The sequence below is a fragment of the Acomys minous genome, assembly GCF_964271855.1.
Source record: "Acomys minous genome assembly, chromosome: 15".
Lineage (NCBI taxonomy): Eukaryota > Metazoa > Chordata > Mammalia > Rodentia > Muridae > Acomys > Acomys minous.
The window spans coordinates 98,109,076-98,129,136 of NC_140497.1; the positions used below are offsets into that span (position 1 = coordinate 98,109,076).

A 20,061-nucleotide genomic window follows, 5' to 3' on the forward strand; every position below is an offset into this window, starting at 1 on the left:
GAAACGACAGCTCAGTCAGTAAAACGCAAGCATGAGGCCCCGAGTTCACCCCAAGGGAAGACGGCAGAGACAGAGGGATTATTGGGGCTCATTAGCCAGTAAGCCTGGTAGAATTGGTAAGCCCAGGCCCAACGAGCCCTTGCCTCAAAACACAAGGTGGATGGCTCCTCAACATTTGTGTGCTACCAAGGGCACACATACACATGTAAACACACAGAACACAGAAGAGATGGGTAACTCTGCTACTGTTTGAGGGTGAGGGGAATGGTAAAGGAAGGGTTCCCAAAGCTCCAAAAGCCAAAGGACTGGGCGGGGGTGGGGGCGGGGCAGGGCGGGTAAGGATTTAGCAGACTTGGTTTAGCTGGGACTTCTGAGTTAAACTAGGGCCTCTGGATTCCTGAGAGGCGACCATGCCTGTGACCTCTCCTCTTCCCACTAGTCTGTAACAAAGGTGCAGCATGGGTAAAACAAGAGTTGAACAGCAGATCTTTTCCATGTCTTGACACCTATAATTACTTGTGTCATCTTTTTTGTTTGTTTTGTTTTTCGAGACGGGGTTTGTTATATTGAGCCCTGGCTGTCCTGGACTCTTTATAGACCGACTGGCCTCAAACTCAGAGATTATCAGCCTCTGCCACCAGTGCTGGGATTAAAGGCGTGCGCCACCACGCCTGGCCCATTGTGCCATCTTAGGCAGCATCCAGGGTGACATTTCAAGAGCTACTCTAGGCATTTAAGGTAAATCACATTTATCTTGAGAAGCAGCAAGGAAGGCATGCCAGCCTTACCGCTCTGTTGCACCAGGACATGCGCTGTGCTAAGGTCATCTACATTTCACTAGATCTCAACACTAACTCGTTTACTGAGGTCTGATTTCACCATACGTTACTTTCTCTCTGCTTGAGAGTCTTGCTCTCCAGCCCGGCTGGCCTTGCAATGTTGGCAAGCCTGCCTCTGCCTCCAGAGTACCACCACAGGTGTGCACTACCACAGCCAGCTGCACTTATAACTTTAAAATGTTAAGGGCTGGGGATATAGATCAGCGGGAAAGCTACCATGTGCAGGGCATGGGTTCAATTCCTTACCACCATTAAACATTTAAGCTTAAGTGTCTTCTTTCACCAAGCTGACGGGACAGGAGCTGAGAAGAGCGGAAAGCTGGCCACATGGCGTCTACTTGAATTTATTCTTACTTTCTTTAAAAAAAAAAGAAGGAAGAGGTTTGGGATGGGCAGGGAAGAAACTCAGAAACACTGAACAGGAACAAGGCTCCAAGACTCGGGGTACTCCCTGTACCCTCAACCTCAGATCTCTACAGACGCCCACCCCCGGTTTGTTTTTTTTTTTCAACAAGACACCCAGATCAGCAGCAGAGGTGCCTAGGGTCACCACTGAGAGTGTGGACACTGGGAATGGGTGGGGAAAAGTCCAAAAATAGGAGCTGAGGAGAAAAGGGAGGGAGTGAAGGGGAGCCCAGGCTGTGGGGACCGCATCGGGCCGCAGGAGGTGGAAGTGAGCCAGTACAGGGGTGCCCCTCCTGACTGCTACGGCCCACACTCCCTGGACCCCAGAGCACCCCATGGTTTGTTCTGCAGTCCACTCTCCTCAGGAAGCCTCACAGGCCCAGCTCCAAGTCCTCCAGCTCCTCCTCCAGGGCCCTCCTCCGGGCCAGCTTCTCCAGCTGCTCCCTGCTGGGCTGGCTGACCTCCCCGGCCTGGATGCGCTGCTGCAGCTCCTCCACCTGTCGCAGCTTCTTCCTTAGATTCTTGATCTTCTTGGCTTTCTCTGTGGTGGCAGCAGAGTCGGATCCGTCAGAGGCAGCTAGAGGGGTGGCCGGGGAGCCTTGGAGAGCACTGGGCGTTTGGGCCGCGTCGCCCAGAGACACCTTATCGAGAGTCCTACTCAGAGCCTCTGCCTCTTTCTCCTGCTGTTGCCTCCTCTTCTCCTTCCTCTTCAGGTTGCGTTTGGCTGTCTTGGAGAGGCCTGCTTCACCACCTTCGGGTCTGGATGGGGTGACGGGGGTGGTGGCCTCAGGGCTCAGCCCTGGGGGGAGTTCTGGTTTACTCTTGAAAAACTTGACATACTTGTTTTCATAGCTGCAGGAAACAGAGATGCTAAAGCTTCAAGGGTGCAGCCTAACTCCCTTCCACCTCACTTCCTTCCCACTACATTCCCACTTTCTGTGCCTCGGGCTCCCTGGTCTGTAGGAAAGTTCTAGAATCAAAGCTCTGGGTCTCTGATTGCTGTCTAGAGAGCCTGAAGAATAGAGGTCAAAAGAACAAGACTAGTTGGGGAGCCCTCACTCACCCCTCAATCCCAGCTCCTTCCTCTCCTGAGGCCGTTGTCCCGCCTTCCATTTCTCTGGGGCTCAGGCGAGTCCTCCCTGAACTCAAAGGCACATATGCTCTACTGTGTAGGGACCCCACTACATCCCCTTGTTAAACCTAGCCACGCACACGGGGACCTCCTCTTGGGGCACGTATCCTTCTTTGACCCTCCGTTGCTTGCGCCAGGTCCCGTCGGGTCTCTGTGTTGAGGCAATGTACTTGCCTGAAATGACAGAAATTAAGTTGACTTTAGTCTCTCATTCTCCAACATTTTCCAAGATGAGAAAAGTGTTTATAGATGCGCACCACTCCCCCAGCACCATCTGTCCGCCTGGCGGAAGGCTAGGGCTCACTATGTAGACCAAGCAGGCCTTCTACTTCCAGTCTCCCCCTCCAGCTCCTGAGCACCAAGATCACAGGAGTGCAACCCCACTCAGCCGAGGCATTTCTCCTGTCAGCTCTCTCTCTTGTCACTACTAACACACTGTCCTTCCCCCACAGAGCGTCTTCTTCTAAGTAACATACATAGACAGACCAGGTAGAGATGGCATTCTTAGAAAGTACAAGGCAAAGGGACTATCAAAAGCAGGAAACACATAGACCATAAGGACCAAAGCACAAACTCCAGAGAGAAAAGGACATTTAGACTTTGAAAAACCAAAACCTTTAGGAAAACAGATTACAAAGGCATCGAAACACATGGGGGTAAAGGACACTTGTTCCTGCAGTATTTTTTATGGTCACGTAGTGTATGCGTCTCCATGTGAGTGTATATACGTCTCTGTAGGGTCCAAAAGAGGAGTGTTGGATTAACTGGAGCCAGAGTTACAGATAGCTATGAACTAACTGCCTGGTGTGGGTCTGGGAACTGAACTCAGGGCCTCTGGAAGAGCAGCGAGTGCTCTTAACAATGCCTCCATCTCTCCAGCTACCATGCATTTAAGTCAGCCAAAAGCTGACAGCACTCTAAAGGGCCAACAACAGATGGTCTCAGATCAGACATACAATGCAACACCATGCTGCTATTAGGAAGAAAATGTTAGCCCAGCGTGGTAGCACAAGGCTTCAATCCCAGCACTCGGGAGGCAGAGGCAGGCGGAGCTCTGTGAGTTTGAGCCCAGCCTGGTCTACAAAGGGAGTTCAGGACAGCCAAAGCTACACAGAGAAACCCTGTCCCAGAAGAAGAAAAAAATAAAAAAGAAAAGAAAAAAGGAAGAAAAAGCTAGATATTAGTGGACAAAGTGTTCGTAAAATTTAGAGCGAAAAAGCAAGCTGGAGGGCCTGGAAGCTCTGGTTCACGCTCATAACCCCAGCATACATTAAGCTGAAGCAGGAGCAAGTTCAAGGCCAGCCCAAGCCACACAGTAAGTTTAAACACAGCCCAGGATGCAAGAGGAAAATGTCAAGAACAAAAGTCAAGTGTAGGCTGTGTGTAAGTTCCAAAGTTAAGCTAAAGACCCATATGCATCCTTACTTTGTTATGGTATGTATTTCTTTGTGCAATAGGAAGAAATCATTTTCATCTCCTCCAAAGTCGTATTTTTATTCTTTGTACCTGTGTGGGTGGGCACAGGCGCGCAGGTACTGGTGGAGGCCAGAAGAGGGCGTCAGATCCCTTGGAGCTCAAGTTACAGGCACTTGTGAGCCTCTCCATGTGGGTGCTGGGAAGCCAGGTCCTCTAGAAGAGCAACATGGGCTCTCCTGCTAAGCCAAGCCATATGCCTAGCTCCTAGAAAAGTCTCTCTCTCTTTTTTTTTTTTTCTTTTTTCTTTTCTTTCTTTCAGGGCAGGGTTTCTCTGTGTAGCCTTCACTGTCCTGGAATCACTGTAGACCAGGCTGGCCTGGAACTCCCAGTGATCCTTATGCCTCTGCCTCCTGAGTGCTGGGATGACAGGTCACCACACCTGGTCTAGAAAAGTCTTAAGTACTAGGAAGCTGTCAGTCAGCTCACTGTAGAAGACAACAGCTTTTCAAATGTCTAAGTTTCACTTAAAGATTTTAATTTTATTATTAGCAATAAATATTGAACATTGTTTTCCTTGAAAAAACAGGCTTATTTGTTTTAGTTTTAGCTTCTCTATGTAGCTCTTACTGTCCTGGAACTCCCTCTGTAGACCAGGCTGGCCTTGAACTTCAGAGATCCGCCTGCCTTGGTCTCCAACGTGTCCTGAGTGCTGGATTAAAGGTGGGCACCACTGTATCCTGCTGGCAGAATGATGGGTTTACTCCTTCTCAGGAAAATGCCTGGCAGGTGTCATGGTTTCCATAATCTGAGGCTCAAGGAGCAGGGTGTCCCATGAAGAGAAAGCCTGTTTAGCTTGCAACTCCACAGCTGTTTTTCTCCAGACGCCAACCTTGCTGTAGGGTGGCAGGGGTGGTCCTGCCGCTCCCCTTTCAGTTATGCACTCAAGGCCGGGTTAACAGCACCCAGCACTTTCAACACGTAACTAAGCCTTCCAAAGGGGGATGCACGATCTACTGCACGTGGCCAGGGCTCAGCGGCTTCACCCACATCAGTACAAAAGCCAGCCCAGCAGAAAGGGCAAAGACATAGTATCATGAAAGGGCCTCGGGAATCCCCCCAAGGATCATGGACACCTCAGAAGCAGTGCGGTGTTGCCCGTCCCATTGTTGTTGAGACAAAAGGAGTGTAATGGTCTATGCAGTCTGTGCTCAGGGACAAAGAGGAGAATGTGAGGTAACAATGCTGCAATGCTTGTTACTTTAGGAAGGATATGTAGAAGACATAACAGATCAGTTCTATTTGTTTGTTTATTTATCCGCACCACCCAGAGGCAGGGCTTCTCTGTGTGCTCCTGGCTGTCCTCCAACTCACTCTGTAGACCAGGCTGTCCTCCAACTCACTCTGTAGACCAGGCTGTCCTCCAACTCACTCTGTAGACCAGGCTGGCCTCAAACTCAAACTCAGAGCTCTGCCTACCTCTGCCTCAAGAGTACTTTGATGAAAGGGTGTGTCACCACACCCAGCTAGAAATCACCAATTTTTCATTCATACTTTCTTTTTTTGGTTTTTCGAGACAGGGTCTCTCTGTGTATCCTTGGCTGTCCTGAACTCACTTTGTAGACCAGGCTGGCCTAGAACTCACAGTGATCCTCCTGCCTCTGCCTCCCAAGTGCTGGGATTAAAGGCGTGTGCCACCACCGCCCAGCTCTTTTTTCTTCGTTTTTAACGATTTATTTATTATGTATACGGTGCTCTGCCTGCATGTGCTCCTGCATGCCAGAAGAGGGCTTTAGGTCACATTACAGACAGATTGCTGGGAATTGAACTCAGGACCTTCAGGAGAGCAGGCAGTGCTCTTAACCTCTGTGCCATCTCTCCAGCCCGGAAATCATCAATTCTTTAATAAAAGGACTGGAGATGTAGCTCATTGCTCAGTACTGTTTAGCACCCCCAGCACCACATAAACTGGCATGATCATCATCCTGAAACTTCTTGTCACTTGTGTCTGTGTATGAATGCCAGATATGTGCCAGAGTTGCAGGCAGTTGTCAGACACCTGGCTTGGGTTCATCTCTCTCCCGCCCCTATAATCCCAGAACTTAAAAGCAAGCAGAGAGCTAATGAGAGCAGTCTTTTTTAATTAAGAAATTATTACTGTGGGGTATGCACACATACACAAAGCACAATGCCCAGGCAGAAATGAAGAAGTCCTTTCCATCTTTCCATGAGCTCCAGGTGTCAAACTCAGGAATTACTCCTACTTAGAAAGATCCAAGTATTGTATAAAAGTAAGTTTTAAAATATCTAGATATAAAAGCAGGGCGTGGTGGCACAGGCCTTTAATCCCAGCACTCAGGAAGCAGAGTCAGGTGGATCTCTGTGAGTTCGAGGCCAGCCTGGTCTACTAAGAGAGTCCAGGACAGCCAAGGCTACACAGAGAAACCATCTTGAAAAACAAAACAAAAAGAGACAGAGAAATAGCTGTAAAATGATCCTTTACTGAAAAGGTTGTTTTAGGGCCTTGGGTAAGTGACTGAATCCATCATCTAATATAGTATCTTAAGTCAATCTGGAATGACGACAAAGCAACTTGAAAACACACAAACAGGCAGGCAATGCTGGCGCACACCTTTAATAGGCCAGCCTGCTCTACAGAGTGAGTTCCAGGACAGCCAAAGATATACACAGAGAATCCTTGTCTTGAAAACCTTAAAAAAAAAAAAAAAAAAAAAAGATTTGCATCTCTGGGACCTGCTGCATGGAAAGAGATCTAGGTCACAGATCTGAGCTTTGACCTGGGGACAAGTTCTTTTTCTTTTTTAAAGTTTTTTTTTTTCCTGTTGCTATTACTATTAAAAGTTTTTATTATTTTTGATTTTGTGAAGGTGTGTCTGCATGCGGTTATAACACATGAGTGCTGGCGCCCACAGGGATTGGAAGCACTGGGTTCTTCTGGAGCTAGAGTTAGAGACTGTTACGAGCTGTCTGGTGTGGGAGCTGGGAACCAAACTCAGGTCATCTGGAAGAGCAGCCAGTGCTGTTAACTGATGAGCCGGCTTCCCAGCGGTATTCTTTCCAACTGTGGGTACATGCACATAGCACAGGTACCTGTAGAGGCCAAGGCATCAGAGCCCTGAGTGGTGGGAACTGAACCTGGTCCTCTTAAGGCCAGTATGTCTTAGGCACTCTGCAGCCACCTCTCCAGACCCTGGGGACAATCTCTAAGAAAGAAAAAAATAGAACCAGTGAGATGGCTGAGTGGCTAAAGCTGCTTGCTGGATCTGACCATGTTTGACCTGACTACATATAGTGGAAGGAGAAAACTGATTCCTGTAAGCTGAGCTCTCATCTCCACAAACACACAGTGGCTAGTCTTCCCCAAACAGACAGACAGACAGACAGACAGACAGATAATGAGAGAAAGAATTAGTTGTAAAAAGATAAAAAAATAAAAATAAAACCAGAGTATCCAGGTTAGAGAAATGATCATTATTATCACTCTCAAGGAAGGAAAAGCAACAATACTGGCAGGAAATACTTCAAGAAAGGCAGGACTATGGGAAACAAGTTTGAAGTTATAGCAGGTGCTAAAGTATATTAATAATATTTTAAAATAGTATTAAACACTACAGAGACCGCCTGTAATCCCAGCACTTGGGAGGCAGGGGCAGGTGGATTGCTGTGAGTTCGAGGCCAGCCTGGTCTACAAAGTAAGTTCTAGGACAGCCACGGAGTGTTCCACAAATTATATCTTGAAAAACAGAAAAAAGAAAACAGTTTTTGCTAATTGAAACCTTATTTATCTTCTAAGAATAAAGCTTCAAAAAGTATAGTGGTCAGAAGTTAGATTATAAGTGAATTAAATATGATATGCATATTTTGATAACCCTATGAGAAAACTGCTAAGCTAAGTACTACAGGATTATCAATATGAGCAAGATGTCCTTAGTTTGAACAATTTACAGTCTAAGTGGAAGAGGCTGAGGCAAGAGCTACGTATCAAATTCTCTCCCATTACATACACACACACACACACACAATGTCGATGTAGCTGAGATGGTGGAATGCTTGCCTTAAATTTCCAGGTTTAAGCACCAGCACTTGCAGAAACTGGGCGTGGCAGTGCTTGCCTATGATCCTAGCATTCAAGTGTGCTAGAGGCAGAGGATCAGGAGCTGAAGGCAGACTTGGCTATGTAAGACCCAATCTTGAATATAGAACAAAGCAATAACTTTTTTTTAATGTCAAGAGGAAACAGACAAGTCAGGCAAGCAAAGGGTAAGACAGTATTTTCAAGTAGTAAGCCAAGAAGGTGCCTGTGCAGGTGAAGGTGCCTGCTCTGCCGGCCTCACACCAGGAAGGAAAGATGAACTGCAGACCGCCACACGTCATCCACAGTGAAGCCAGTCTGAGCCAGCAAGGGCTATATATACAGTAAGACCCTGTGTCAGGAAAAAGTGGAGGGCGAGTGTGAGGGGAGCACAGGAGATGGTGGCAGTGAACTAGGAAAACCTAAAGATTTGACCTTTAAGACTGGTTATGAAAGGCCGGGCGTGGTGGCGCACGCCTTTAATCCCAGCACTCGGGAGGCAGAGATAGGCGGATCGCTGTGAGTTCGAGGCCAGCCTGGACTACAAAGCGAGTCTAGGACAGCCAAGACTACACAGAGAAACCCTGTCTCGAAAAACCAAAAAAAAAAAAAAAAAAGACTGGTTATGAATAACAGCACGAGACGGCAGTTAAAAATCACAGTAGTGCTGTTTGTTTTTATTTAAGATAACATCTCACTATGTAGCCCTTCCTGGCCAACCTAGAAATTGCCTGTATCCAGCGGCCTTTGACTGTTACAGAGTGCTGGGATGCAACCTGACAAGCTAAGGACTGAACTCTGCACAGGGGCTCAGGCTTCAAATGGCAGCATTCAGGAAGTAGAGGCAGGAGGACCGTCATGAGTTCAAGGCTAGCCTGAGCTAACGAGACCTCCTTTTTTCTTTTCTTTTTTTTTTTTTAATTTTCAAGACAGGGTTTCTCTGTGTAGCTTTGGCTGTCCTGGAACTTGCTTTGTAGACCACACTGGCCTTGAACTCACCCAATCCACCTGCCTCTGACTCCCTAGTGCTGGGATCACAGGTGTACGCCACTACACAGGACCTGTTTTTTAAAATCTTTTTTTTTTGTTTGTTTTTTTGTTTTTTGAGACAGGGTTTTCTCTATGTAGCCTTGGTTATCCTGGACTCATTTTGTAGATCAGGCTGGCCTCGAACTCACAGAGATCTGCCTGCCTCTGCGAGTGCTGGGATTAAGGGTATGTGCCACCATGCCCGGCATGTTTTTTAAAGTCTTGAGACAGGGTCTTATGTTGCCCAGGCTGGCCATTTGTTATGCAGCTGAGGATGACCTTGAGTTTGTAATTCCTCTGCCTCCTCGGTTCTCGGGTTACAGATGTGCAGGCCACAGCCTGGTTTATGCTGGATCCAAGGCTGTGCGTGCATGCTGGGCGAGCACTGTGCCTGCCATACTGCACGCGGAGGCCAAGGGTGGCAGTATCCTGAGCATTAAGCCTGAATGCAACAAATGTAAAGCTGTGGATTCCCAAGAGAAAATGGTGGCTGTTCTTTACTTGAGTGCACCCCAATTACAGGGCTCAATATTTATAGACACACTTAATTTTCACAACTCTATGTATCACTCCAGTTTTACACACAATGAGAAATTTATTAACATTCCTCACGTTACAATGTGTAGACAGTATCGGAACTGAAATCAAGATTCTGAACTCTAGGAGCTGTAGTGCTGTTGCTGGACATTGAGCCTGGCAAGGTGGTCAGCAGGCTTTAAGTTGTCTTTTGATGTACGTGAGATGATGCTCACATAGATTCAAATAAATACAGATAAATAAACGTAGTACAACAAAGTTCAAACTTATCACTAAAATTTTAAAAAGTAGGGGCCGGGGAGATGGCTCAGTTGGCAAAGCACTTACTGTACAGGCAGACGAATCCGAGCTCCACCTTAGAATGCATGCGTGGCACGGTGGGCCATGCCTGCAATCAGAGCTATGGAGACAGATAGGACAGATTACAGCCAGCCTAGTGGTACAGTGAGCTACAAATTCAGAGAAAGACTGGTCTTTGAGAAACAAGCGGAGCTGGGTGTGGTGGAGCACACTTCTACTCCTAATCAGGAGGCAGAGGCAGAAAGATCTCTGTGGGTTTGAAGCCGGTCTGGTTTACTAGTGAGACCCAGGCCATCTAGCCTACTTAGAGAACTTACCAAAAAAAAAAAAAAGGTACAGGTGGGGAGTGGAGGCTTGTTTAAGAGAAGATACCCAAGTTAAACAACCTCAGCCTTTACACACACACACACACACACACACACACACACACACCACACAAAGAGACACAGTAAAAAAATAAACTCACATATGTCAGGTAAAAGCTTTGTATGAAGCAAGGAAGCGAGCAGACCTGTCCCCATGTCACTTACAACATCCCGAAGGCCTGTTAAACAACGCACTGCTGTGCTCACTTTGGCAGGACATTCATATGAACATCAACATGGCACCTGGACAAAGATGCAAATTCACAAAGCACTTCACAGTTAAAAATAAGGTGGGGTCTTACTGGAGAGATGGCCCAGTTAAGAGCACGTGCTGCTCTAGCAGAGGACCCAAGTTCAGTGTCCAGCAGCCACAACCACCCATAAACCCAGTTCCACGCCACACAGTGGTACACATAAATGCTTACAAAAAAAGCACTGATACACCAGGCGTGGTGGTGCACGCCTTTATTCCCAGCACTTGGGAGGCAGAGGCAGGCGGATCTCTGTGAGTTTGAGGCCAGCCTGGTCTACAGGGGAGTCCAGGACAGCTAGGACTACACAGAGAAACCCTGTCTCAAAAAAAGAAGAAAAAAAAAACAAACCTCCTTCCGACAGGTATCTGTGCACTATGCATGGGTGTGCAGGAGCCGCTGTTGTCTTCTGTACCTTGTATAGTCTTTCTCTGCAGGGCTATTGTCTAACTCCGAAAAATACCTAATCTAAGCTGCTCTCTTTTTTTGTTTTTCAAGACAGGGTTTCTCTGTGTAGCCCTGGCTTTCCTGGACTCACTCTGTAGAGCAGGGTGGCCTCGAACTCAAAGCAATCCACCTGTCTCTGCCTCCCGAGTGCTGGGATTAAAGGCGGGCGCCACTGCACCCCATGACAGAAACAAGGAGCACCTGCGGAGGATGAGCGACACCTGGCGTCCCAGCTCTCAGGAGGCTGAGGAAAGCTGGGTCCAGAGCTCAAGATCTGAGTCACAAAGTGAGCTCCAGACAAACCGGCAGTGAGAGGGAGAGAGAGAGAGGGAGAGAGAGAGAGAGGGAGAGGGAGGGAGGGAGCACGCATGTCTACACACAGGAAGAAACACAGAGGACAGAGAGCTGAGGATGAGGAGGAGAAAGAAGAAATTCCAATAAAAGGGTAGTCTTCAGAATACATCTCTAGCACTGCTGAGAACTGCTGGGGGCGGCTCTGCGTAAGCTGAGTTAAAACCCTCGGTACCACTTGGCTGGAGAACTGGTTCAGAAGTTAGGATCACTTGCTGCTCTTACAGAGGACCCAGTAGCAGCTGACAACGGTTTCTCCCCTCTGACTACAGGCACCAAGCACATTCATAAACACATATAATAATGTCAAGAGAGTCACCAGCAAGCAAGTGAAGCCATCTGCACCTGTGACCCACGAGCACATGGGCTCAAACAAGACCAATGTGGCTCGCTCCAAGCTCAGTGAGACCTCAAACAGGCCGCCAGGTGGCCTGCTCTGGCCTCTGAAATCATGAACGAGCACACATGTACATATATACCTACACCCTGTACACCCCCCTCAAAAAAAACATCAAGATGACAGAGGGCATGTAAAAAGCGAGAAACTGTTATTAAGGAGACAAGAAACCTGCATGATACGATGTGCCAGATGAGATCCTGGATCAGAAAAAAAATTAGAAAGTTTCTTTAAAAAAAAAAAAAAAGAGGGGCTGGAGAGACGGCTCAGAGGTTAAGTGCACTGGCTGCTCTTCCAAAGGCCCTGAGTTCAATTCCCAGCAACCACATGGTGGCTCACAACCACCTATACTGAGATCTTCTGGTGTGGAGGTATACACGCAGGCAAAACATTATAAACATAACAAAGAAAGAAATCTTTTTTAAAAATGAAAGAAAGAAAAAAGAAAGTTTCTTTCTTTCTTTTTTTTTTGAGACAGGGTCTCCATATGTAGCTCTGGCTGTCCTGGAACTCACTATGTAGGTAACACTGTCTCTACCTTCCAAGTGCTGGGATTAAAGGCATGGGCCACCCATCTCCAGTTTAAGGAAGTTTCGGTAATTTGTTTGCTTGTTTTTTGAGACAAGATCTATGTAACCCAGGCTGGCCTTTAACTCACCATGTAACCCAGGCTGGCCTCAAACTGCAGGAATTCTGTGTCTGCTTCCCACCATGCCTGGCCTGAATAACATATGACTTTAATTAATATTAACATTCTACACAGTTCAGTTAACAGTAAGAAATGCACTTTATCAATATAAAATGCTAATAAAAGGGAAAGGCACAAGGTATATAGGAATTCTTTGAACTTTTTTTTTTTTTTTTTTTGAGACAGGGTTTCACTGTGTAGCCTTGGCTGACCTGGACTCACTCTGTAGACCAGGCTGGCCTCGAACTCAGTGATCGGCCTGCCTCTGCCTAGAGTGGTGGGATTAAAGGCGTGCGCCACCACGCCCAGCTGAACCATTTTCTTTTCTTTCTTTCTTTTTTTCTTTTTTTCTTTTGTTTTTTTTTTTGTTTTTCGAGACAAGGTTTCTCTGTGTAGCCTTGGCTGTCCTGGACTCACTCTGTAGACCAGGCTGGCCTCGAACTTACAGCGATCTGCCTGCCTCTGTCTCCCAAGTGCTGGGATTAAAGGCATGCACCACCACCGCCCAGCTGAACCATTTTCTTAATTGCTCTAAAAATCTTGAAACTGAAAAAAAAAATTAAAAAATCTTGAAACTTCTGAAAAACCAAGTCTATACCATCTCATTATGCAGAATAAATAAAATCTAATCAAAGTTTTAAAAGAGAGAGAACAGGTTGCTCTAGAGTTGGCAAAAAAAAAAAAGGTGCCTATAACAGAAATAACGGTGGAAAGATTAGAAGAGATGAATTTGAGATGTGACAGTACACACCCCCAAAAAGCTAGACCTTCAGCATTAGGAAACAAAGGCAGCAGCGCCTCAGCGGAGAAGACAGTGCTAAGAACGGGGCTACAGTTACGCAGCAGACTCAGCAGCCAGGCAGGTGAGACCTGACTCTCACTGGGCTTCAGTGGCCCCAGGCCTGCGACCCCAGTGCCCCAGAGGCTGGAGCAGACCGCGGGCACACTGGGCTGGCGACACAGGGAGACCTGATGGAAGGCAGGGGTAGGGCAGGAAGGAGGGGAGGAAAGGAGAGAGACAGAGAGCTGGCTGTGACTCGGAGAGAAACAAATGACAGGCGCTAAGTTTTCAGTGAAATGGAAGTAAAAGGGAGAATTAAAGGCAGAGTGACAGGGGTCGGGGAAAGCTGGTGGAAAAGCCACGGAGACCCTAGGACACCGAGGAGCGGAACTGGCAAAGCTGTGACACTGATGGAAGCGGCGCTGTACGCAAACGCCTAACTTCTGAGTTTTTTCTTTTCTAGCAATAAATTAACAGTCTAAAATCAGAAACCAAAGGAGTTGATGGATGTCGTCCAAGACAAAGGCAGCCAGGTGAGTTACTGTCTGTAACACAGGCTTAGGAGGTGGGGCCAGGAAGAACAGTTCAAGGCAAACCTGAACTTCAAGAGACTGCCTCCAAAAAGCCAAAAACTAAACAAACAGAAATGATAAAAGAGGCGGCTGGGGGACACGGCTCAGAGGGTGACATACTTGCCACACTAATATGAGAACCAGAACTCAGGTGGCAGCATCCACGTACGTGCTGTGAGGCCGTGGCGTGACTAAAATCCCAGCACGTGGGGGGAGGCAGACGGGATCCCAGACTAGCCGATTCGCCCAACCCTGGGCTCCAGTGAAGATCCTGCCAGATGTCAGGTGCAAGGGATCAGGGAGGACACCTGACAGCAACAGCTGGTCTCCACGCCCCGCACGTGCACACATTCCCACACACACTGAACCAGAAAGACTCAGGAGGGCAAAAGGCTGCCTCTGTGGATTGGAGACGATCACAGTGGTGACTGGGAAGGAAGCTGAGGTGAAGGGGAATACCTGAAGGGAAAGGAGGGTCACAGATGAGGTCCAGGCTGTAGTGATCCTGAGGTGTAGCTGAAAATACAAAGGTATGTCAATGATCTCGTGCTTAGGAACCTGGAGTTCAGAGTTTCCCAAGGCACTAGAGACAGAATAACAACAGCAAAAATAAGAACAAAAGGACCAGAGAGATGGCTCGGTGAGTAAGAGTGGGGACCGCAATGGAGCGAGGCTGGTGTTTGACCCCCAGCACTGACACAGTGGTTTACAACTGTGACTCCAGTCCCAGATCTGATACTACTTCTGCTCCTGTGGTCACCAACCACACAAGTGATGCACAGACATCACTCACACTTAAAATAAGCCTAAAAAAAATTGTGGGCAGTAGATGGGAACTTCACAGGAGCGACTATAATTGCAAGACACTTGAAAATTAGAAAAGCAAAAGAGCAGTTTGTTTATTTTTTTCTTCTGCATAGTCAAAAAGGACAGAAAATACCTCTGATTCAGGGGCCAGATGGGAAGTGTGGATTAAAAAGAATAATAATAGATACATTAAAAGAAGCAAAAGGAAACTGGGCGTGGTGGCACACACCTGTAATCCCACCACTCGGGAGGCAGAGGCAGGAGGATCACTGTGAATTCGAGGCCAGCCTGGTCTACAAAGTTAATCCAGGACAGGCAAGGCTACACAGAGAGACCCTGTCTCCAAACAAACAAACAAAAACAAAACACAAAACAAAAAGAGCTGTGAAGTCATGGCAATGACACCTTTCATCCCACGGTGGGAGGTGGAGGCAGGTGGACATCTATACCTTCAAGGCCAGCCTGGTCTACACAGTGGGCTCCAGGCCAGCCAGGGAGCCAGTGAGACCATGTCTAGGTGGGGCAGGAGACGGTTAAAGAAAGAAGTTGCTATTTAAAAGTGGGGTACAGTAGTGCATGCCTTTGGTCCCAGCACCCGAGAGGCAGAGGCAGACATATCTCTCTGTGTTTAAGACAAGTTTCCTCTATATGGGGAGCTCTAGGCCAGCCACGGGTACATAAAGAGACCTTTATGTACCTTTATGTCTTTAAAAGAAAAAAAGTTGCCGGGCGTGGTGGCACTCGCCTTTATTCCCAGCACTTGGGAGGCAGAGGCAGGTGGATCGCTGTGAGTTCGAGGCCAGCCTGGTCTAAAAGCTACTCCAGGACAGCCAAGGCTACACAGAGAACTTGACTGGGGGGAGAGGGGGGAGTTGTCAGTTAAAGACCTACTGAGTAAGAACATAAGGCAGCATTGCTCTAAGACTCTGAAAGGCAGCAGCAGACCAAGCTGTCAGCGAGACCGGAAGGTAGGAAGCCCACCTACAAGGGAACAGGTAAAGCAAACCAAGAAGCGCATATGGCAAAACGCACTACTGCACTCACAGGACCACTTCTGCGGAACGCTAGTCAGCGACTGCCACAACGAAGAATGCAAACACAGTTTCCAGGTTCTTGCACTGCATTTTACATACGTCTTTCATGTATCTATTTGATCATCCCGAGGGCAATTTTGCTATTCTGCACATCATTCTAAAGACAAGACAATCAGAAACAAGACACAAACATAAAGAAAACGGATTCTCAGTTTCACAAACAGCAGACAGCTCGTCTGAGAGATTCTACCCACGCTGTAAGAAATAACGGGGCTCTATTAACTGGCAAAGATGTTGAGAGAAAGGCCAGTCGAGACTTTTCCTGTTTGCTCTCTCCCACTTTAGAAGGAAAACCCCATCAATGAGACAAGTGGAGTTGAAAGTTAAATCCGTCTCCCCGTCACACCTCTGGACTTCAGTGACCCTCCAACAAATACAGACGAGACAAAGGGTGAGGAAAGGACTATGTAGCAATGAGATCTTCCACAGACACAGCTTGCAGAAAAAGAATGAAAAACGGGGTAGGGTAGAGAGCATGCATTAACAGTGAGAGATGGGGGAGGGGGCGAGGAGGGTTGGAATTGGAGGGAACTGACAGCGCAGGAGCCCTAATGCTGGAAAACCCTGACAAGGTATACGTCTCCAACAGCCGAGGCTCCTAAGGGTCCCGGAGCAGGGGACATTGAAGGACCCCCAGGATTTGGGAGACCGGAAGCAGAGATCCCCCCCAAAGGAGAGACCAGAAGGGGGCGCAGGTGATAACCCACGGGAATGAATGGGGAAGGCGGTACGGGGGCGTGGCAAAGGAGGGGCCCCGGGATGGGCGTGGCACAAACCCCTCTCCAAGTCCGAACCCCTAACCCACGAGTCCGGGGAGAAGCGGCTCCGCGATTCCCGCACTCACCGCCGGTCTCGTCAGTTACATAGGGAGTCGCCATCTTGAGAACCCGAACCACTTCCGGCGTGAGCGGGCTGGGGTCCCGCCCCCTCCCCACCGGAAGTGGAGCCCTCATCACAGCAAGCCACCATTTTAGTCTTAAAGAGAGACTGCACCATTTCATTGACCCGGGAGGAGGAAAAGGGAGAGTAGGAGATCGTAGCAGTTTATGAAGTCGTGGGCTCTTTTTACTGAGCGCCTGGTGTATATAAAACCATCCTCTGGGCTCCAGGGGAAGTTCCGCCATATGCCCTCTGCTCCCTACCCCAAACAGTTCTCGGCGGGTCTCAACGCAGCCAAAAGAGGGAAGCACCGTGCAAGGCCCTGGCCTGCACCGAGCCCTAGGGCACCTGCTGACGTGGGTGCACGAACAAGAGGGGCGCTGCGGGCGGGTCACCTGTCCCCGTGGCCTCGGTGATGCCGGCAGGTTCCATGGCGGAGCTGGGCGGGCGGCCCTGGGGAGTCGGCGGCGGGCGAAGCGGCTTCTGGCCGGGCCGCCCAGCACCGGATCCTCCCGGGTCAGAGGGCGCGCGGTGAGGGCCTTTGGGCGGACCCAGGCAGTATTCTAATTAGCCGCGCCCAAGTCTCCGGATTAGTCCCGGCGACCGCGGGCAGGGCCAGTCTTCAAACCACCCGCTCCGTCCAACGCACCCTAAAGTCCCGTCCTCCCCGCTTCGGGGCTGACTACCTGCTGAACTTGTTTCCCCTTCAGCTAGTGCTGGCTGCAAGCTGCTCTCCTCCGGGGTCCGACTCTGCCCCCCTTACCCTCCAACCCCGCATAGCTTTTTCCTTAGCTCTTTCACCTTCCTCTGTTGCCCCACTCTGGCTTAGGTTAGTGTCCAACAGTGCTTCTCGAATTGAGGAAAAGCGGGGAATTATTAGTGACCGACTGCCTCAGCAATAGACAAATTGTCCCACTGAAGAAGAATAAAGAAAGCCTGCTGCTGTTGGCCTGTGCCATTAATTCCAGCACTGGAGAGACGGGTGTAGATCAAAGGCGGGCGGATATTTGAGTTCGAAGCCAGCCTAGTCTGCAGAGCGAGTTCCAGGACAGCCAGAACTACACATAGAAATCTGTCTCAGGGCTGGAGAGACAGCTCAGAGGTTAAGAGCACTGGCTGCTCTTCAGAGGTCCTGAGTTCAATTTCCAGCAACCACATGGTGCCTCACAACCATCTATCTATAATGAGATCTGGCGCTCTTATGGCCGACACAGGCACACCTGCAGGTGGGACGTTGTATACATCATAAATAAATAAACAGAAAGAAAGAAAATAAATCTGTCTCAAACAAGAAGGAGGACAGACAGAAAGATTTGTAAAAATTTAAAAAGCAGGCTGCCAGGCAATGGTAGTGCATACCTTTAATCCCAGCACTCTGGGAGGCAGAAGCAGGCAGATCTCGGAGTTCAAGGACAGTCTGGTCTACAAAGCAAGCACAGAACAGCCAAGACACAGAAAAACCCTGCCTCGAAAAATAAACAAAAAAGCCGGGCGTGGTGGCACACGCCTTTCACTCGGGAGGCAGAGGCAGGCGGATCGCTGTGAGTTCGAGGCCAGCCTGGTCTACAAAGTGAGTCCAGGACAGCCAAGGCTACACAGAGAAACCCTGTCTTGAAAAACCAAAAAAAGAAAAATAAACAAAAAACAGGTGGGTTGTGGTGGTGCACGCCTTTAATCCCAGCACTTGAGAGGTAGAGGCAGATGGATCTCTGTTAAATTGAGGCCAGCCTGATCTACAGAGTGAGTCTAGGACAGCCATGGCTACACAGAGAGACCCTGTCTTGAAGAACCAAAATAAACCAAACAAACAAAAAAAACAGGCTGAGAAAGCCTTAACTAAATTTTCAGAAACCCACACTTTACTTTCCTTACAATTCCCCCAGCTCTGACTTCTCTCCTCGGGCTCCAATTAAAAGTCAAAGGCTACACGGGGAAACCTTGTCTTGGAGGGGGATAAAAAAAAGTCAAAATCACTTTTAAATTATTTGCATGTACGACGAATGTACTTTTTCTGGACTCTACAGACCAGGCTGGCCTTGAACTCACAGAAACCCACCTGCCTCTACCTCCTCAAGTGCTGGGATTACAGATGTGCGCCACAGACTGGCTGCACACATGTATACTTCTAATCACTGTGTGTGTGTGTGTGTGTGTGTGTGTGTGTGTGTGTGTGTGTGTGTGTGTTCCCCCATGCCCGTGCCTCCCCTGTGTATCTGGTGTACCTTGTGTATATGGTGGGGGAAGGGTGCTAGGGAACGGAACCTAGAGGCTAGCTAGTACGTGCTAGACAACCTTCCTGGCCAGTGAGCTACACCCGCAGCCCACCAGCCCATGCCTGTTCTTTCATCAGTTGTATTTCAGTCCTGCCCACATGGTACCCTTTCCTCTAAGAGGAAAAGGAGATGAGGGAATGGAATGGTGCCCCTAAAAATTAGTGGGGCAAATGACTTTTTTGGGGGGGGTTGGGAGAGGATTTGAGACCAGGTCTCTCTGTGTTAGCCTTGGCTGTCCTGGAGTCACTTTGTAGACCAGGCTGGCCTTGAACTCACAGTGATCCGCCTGCCTCTGCCTCCCGAGTGCGAGGCAAATGACTCTTGGCCAGACTCTTTCAAGAGTCATGTCTTCAGCTTTCACGGAGGGGGAAACCCTAGTGCGACCTGTTTACTCTCTAACCCTGGACACTCCCCGTCACTGTGCCCCCTCAGACATCCTGCCCTCGCGTCTGCAGGTTGGCAGGAAGTGAAACTCAGTTGTCTGTTTAGCAGACCAGCCTTGGACCCAGCCCTGGGCCCCGGATGTGTACCCCCACCCAGAGGAGGAAGAGGAGGCTGGGAAAACAGGCTTGTTTTTTCCTTTCCCTTTGTTCGTTGTGGTTTCTTTCTTTCTGACTTTTATGATGTGGCTGATTAAAGAGACGAGCACCTGGAACCTACAGGCATTAGACGCCTCCTCCTTAGATGATTCTTTGCCTTTTTTCTCCCGCCCCCACCAACAACTGATTCAGGGTAGGATGAAGAGGGCAAAGATGATGGAGCCAGGCTGGTGTTCTCTTATCCTTTGTTAGAGAAATCACATTCCAACTGATGTAGGAGAGTCTTTAATTTTATGTAAGGACTGACTGGAAGAGTAATTCAGGACATAGTATTACTCAAATGGAGTCTTTTTTTTTTTTTTTTAGGGTGATCAAGAGCTGGAGAGCTCTACACACATCTAGCCACATTTTAGCTTCTGCAGAACTAAAGAAGATGAGGTATAAGGAACCCACAAGAGCATGGAGAGTCGTATACACCAGTAATCTGAGCACTTAAGAGGCTGAGGCAGGATGGCAAGTTCAAGGCCAGCCTAGGCTACATACATACTGAACCCTTATCTCAGGAAAAAGAAAAAAGTTTGTTGACTGTGCACAGGGAGGCTATATAGGAAGGGGGAGATAAAGCGTTGCTAACAGTGAAGAGTATGCTGTTAAAAATAAAGGCTGATCCCAGCACTCGGGGGGGCAGAGGTAGGTAGAGTTCTGAGTTTGAGGCCACCCTGGTCTATAGAGCAAGTTCCAGGACAGCCAGGGCTACACAAAGAAGCCCTGTCTCAAAACAATTAAGAGGAGGAGGAGGAAGAGGAAGAGGAGGAGGAAGAGGAGGGATGGAGCACAGATTAATGGTAGAGCACGTGGGAAGCAGATCC

General features: G+C 48.5%; 1 protein-coding gene across 4 annotated transcripts; it reads right to left on the reverse strand.

The window, feature by feature from the left end:
* Positions 1 to 1,167: 1,167 nt before the first annotated feature.
* PYM1 (PYM homolog 1, exon junction complex associated factor) lies at positions 1,168 to 16,983 on the reverse strand. Of its 4 annotated transcripts, none has more exons than XM_084758591.1 (4): positions 16,776 to 16,983; positions 14,060 to 14,116; positions 2,457 to 2,550; positions 1,168 to 2,096 (listed from the first exon to the last, which is right to left on the reverse strand). In XM_084758591.1, the coding sequence occupies exons 1-4, from the start codon at positions 16,810 to 16,812 to the stop codon at positions 1,616 to 1,618; spliced, it is 669 nt and encodes a 222-aa protein (XP_084614717.1). In that variant the 5' UTR covers positions 16,813 to 16,983; the 3' UTR covers positions 1,168 to 1,615. The 4 variants fall into 4 exon arrangements, with proteins under 4 accessions (XP_084614717.1, XP_084614715.1, XP_084614718.1 ...); XM_084758589.1 differs by lacking the exon at positions 16,776 to 16,983 and adding an exon at positions 16,346 to 16,394; XM_084758592.1 differs by lacking the exon at positions 14,060 to 14,116 and having other exon boundaries at positions 16,776 to 16,957.
* Between the last annotated feature and the right edge of the window lie 3,078 nt (positions 16,984 to 20,061).

Bases quoted from the DNA above. Each gene is read 5' to 3' on its own strand.
- PYM1 (XM_084758590.1), bottom strand. From the start codon at position 16,502: ATGAAATGGTGCAGTCTCTCTTTAAGACTAAAATGGTGGCTTGCTGTG. The intron at 2,551-16,345 runs GTGAGTGCGGGA...CTGTCATTTCAG, and splicing joins TGTAACTGACGAGACCGGCG to GCAAGTACATTGCCTCAACA. The intron at 2,097-2,456 runs GTGCGTGGCTAG...TGTTTCCTGCAG, and splicing joins CCCCAAGAGGAGGTCCCCGT to CTATGAAAACAAGTATGTCA.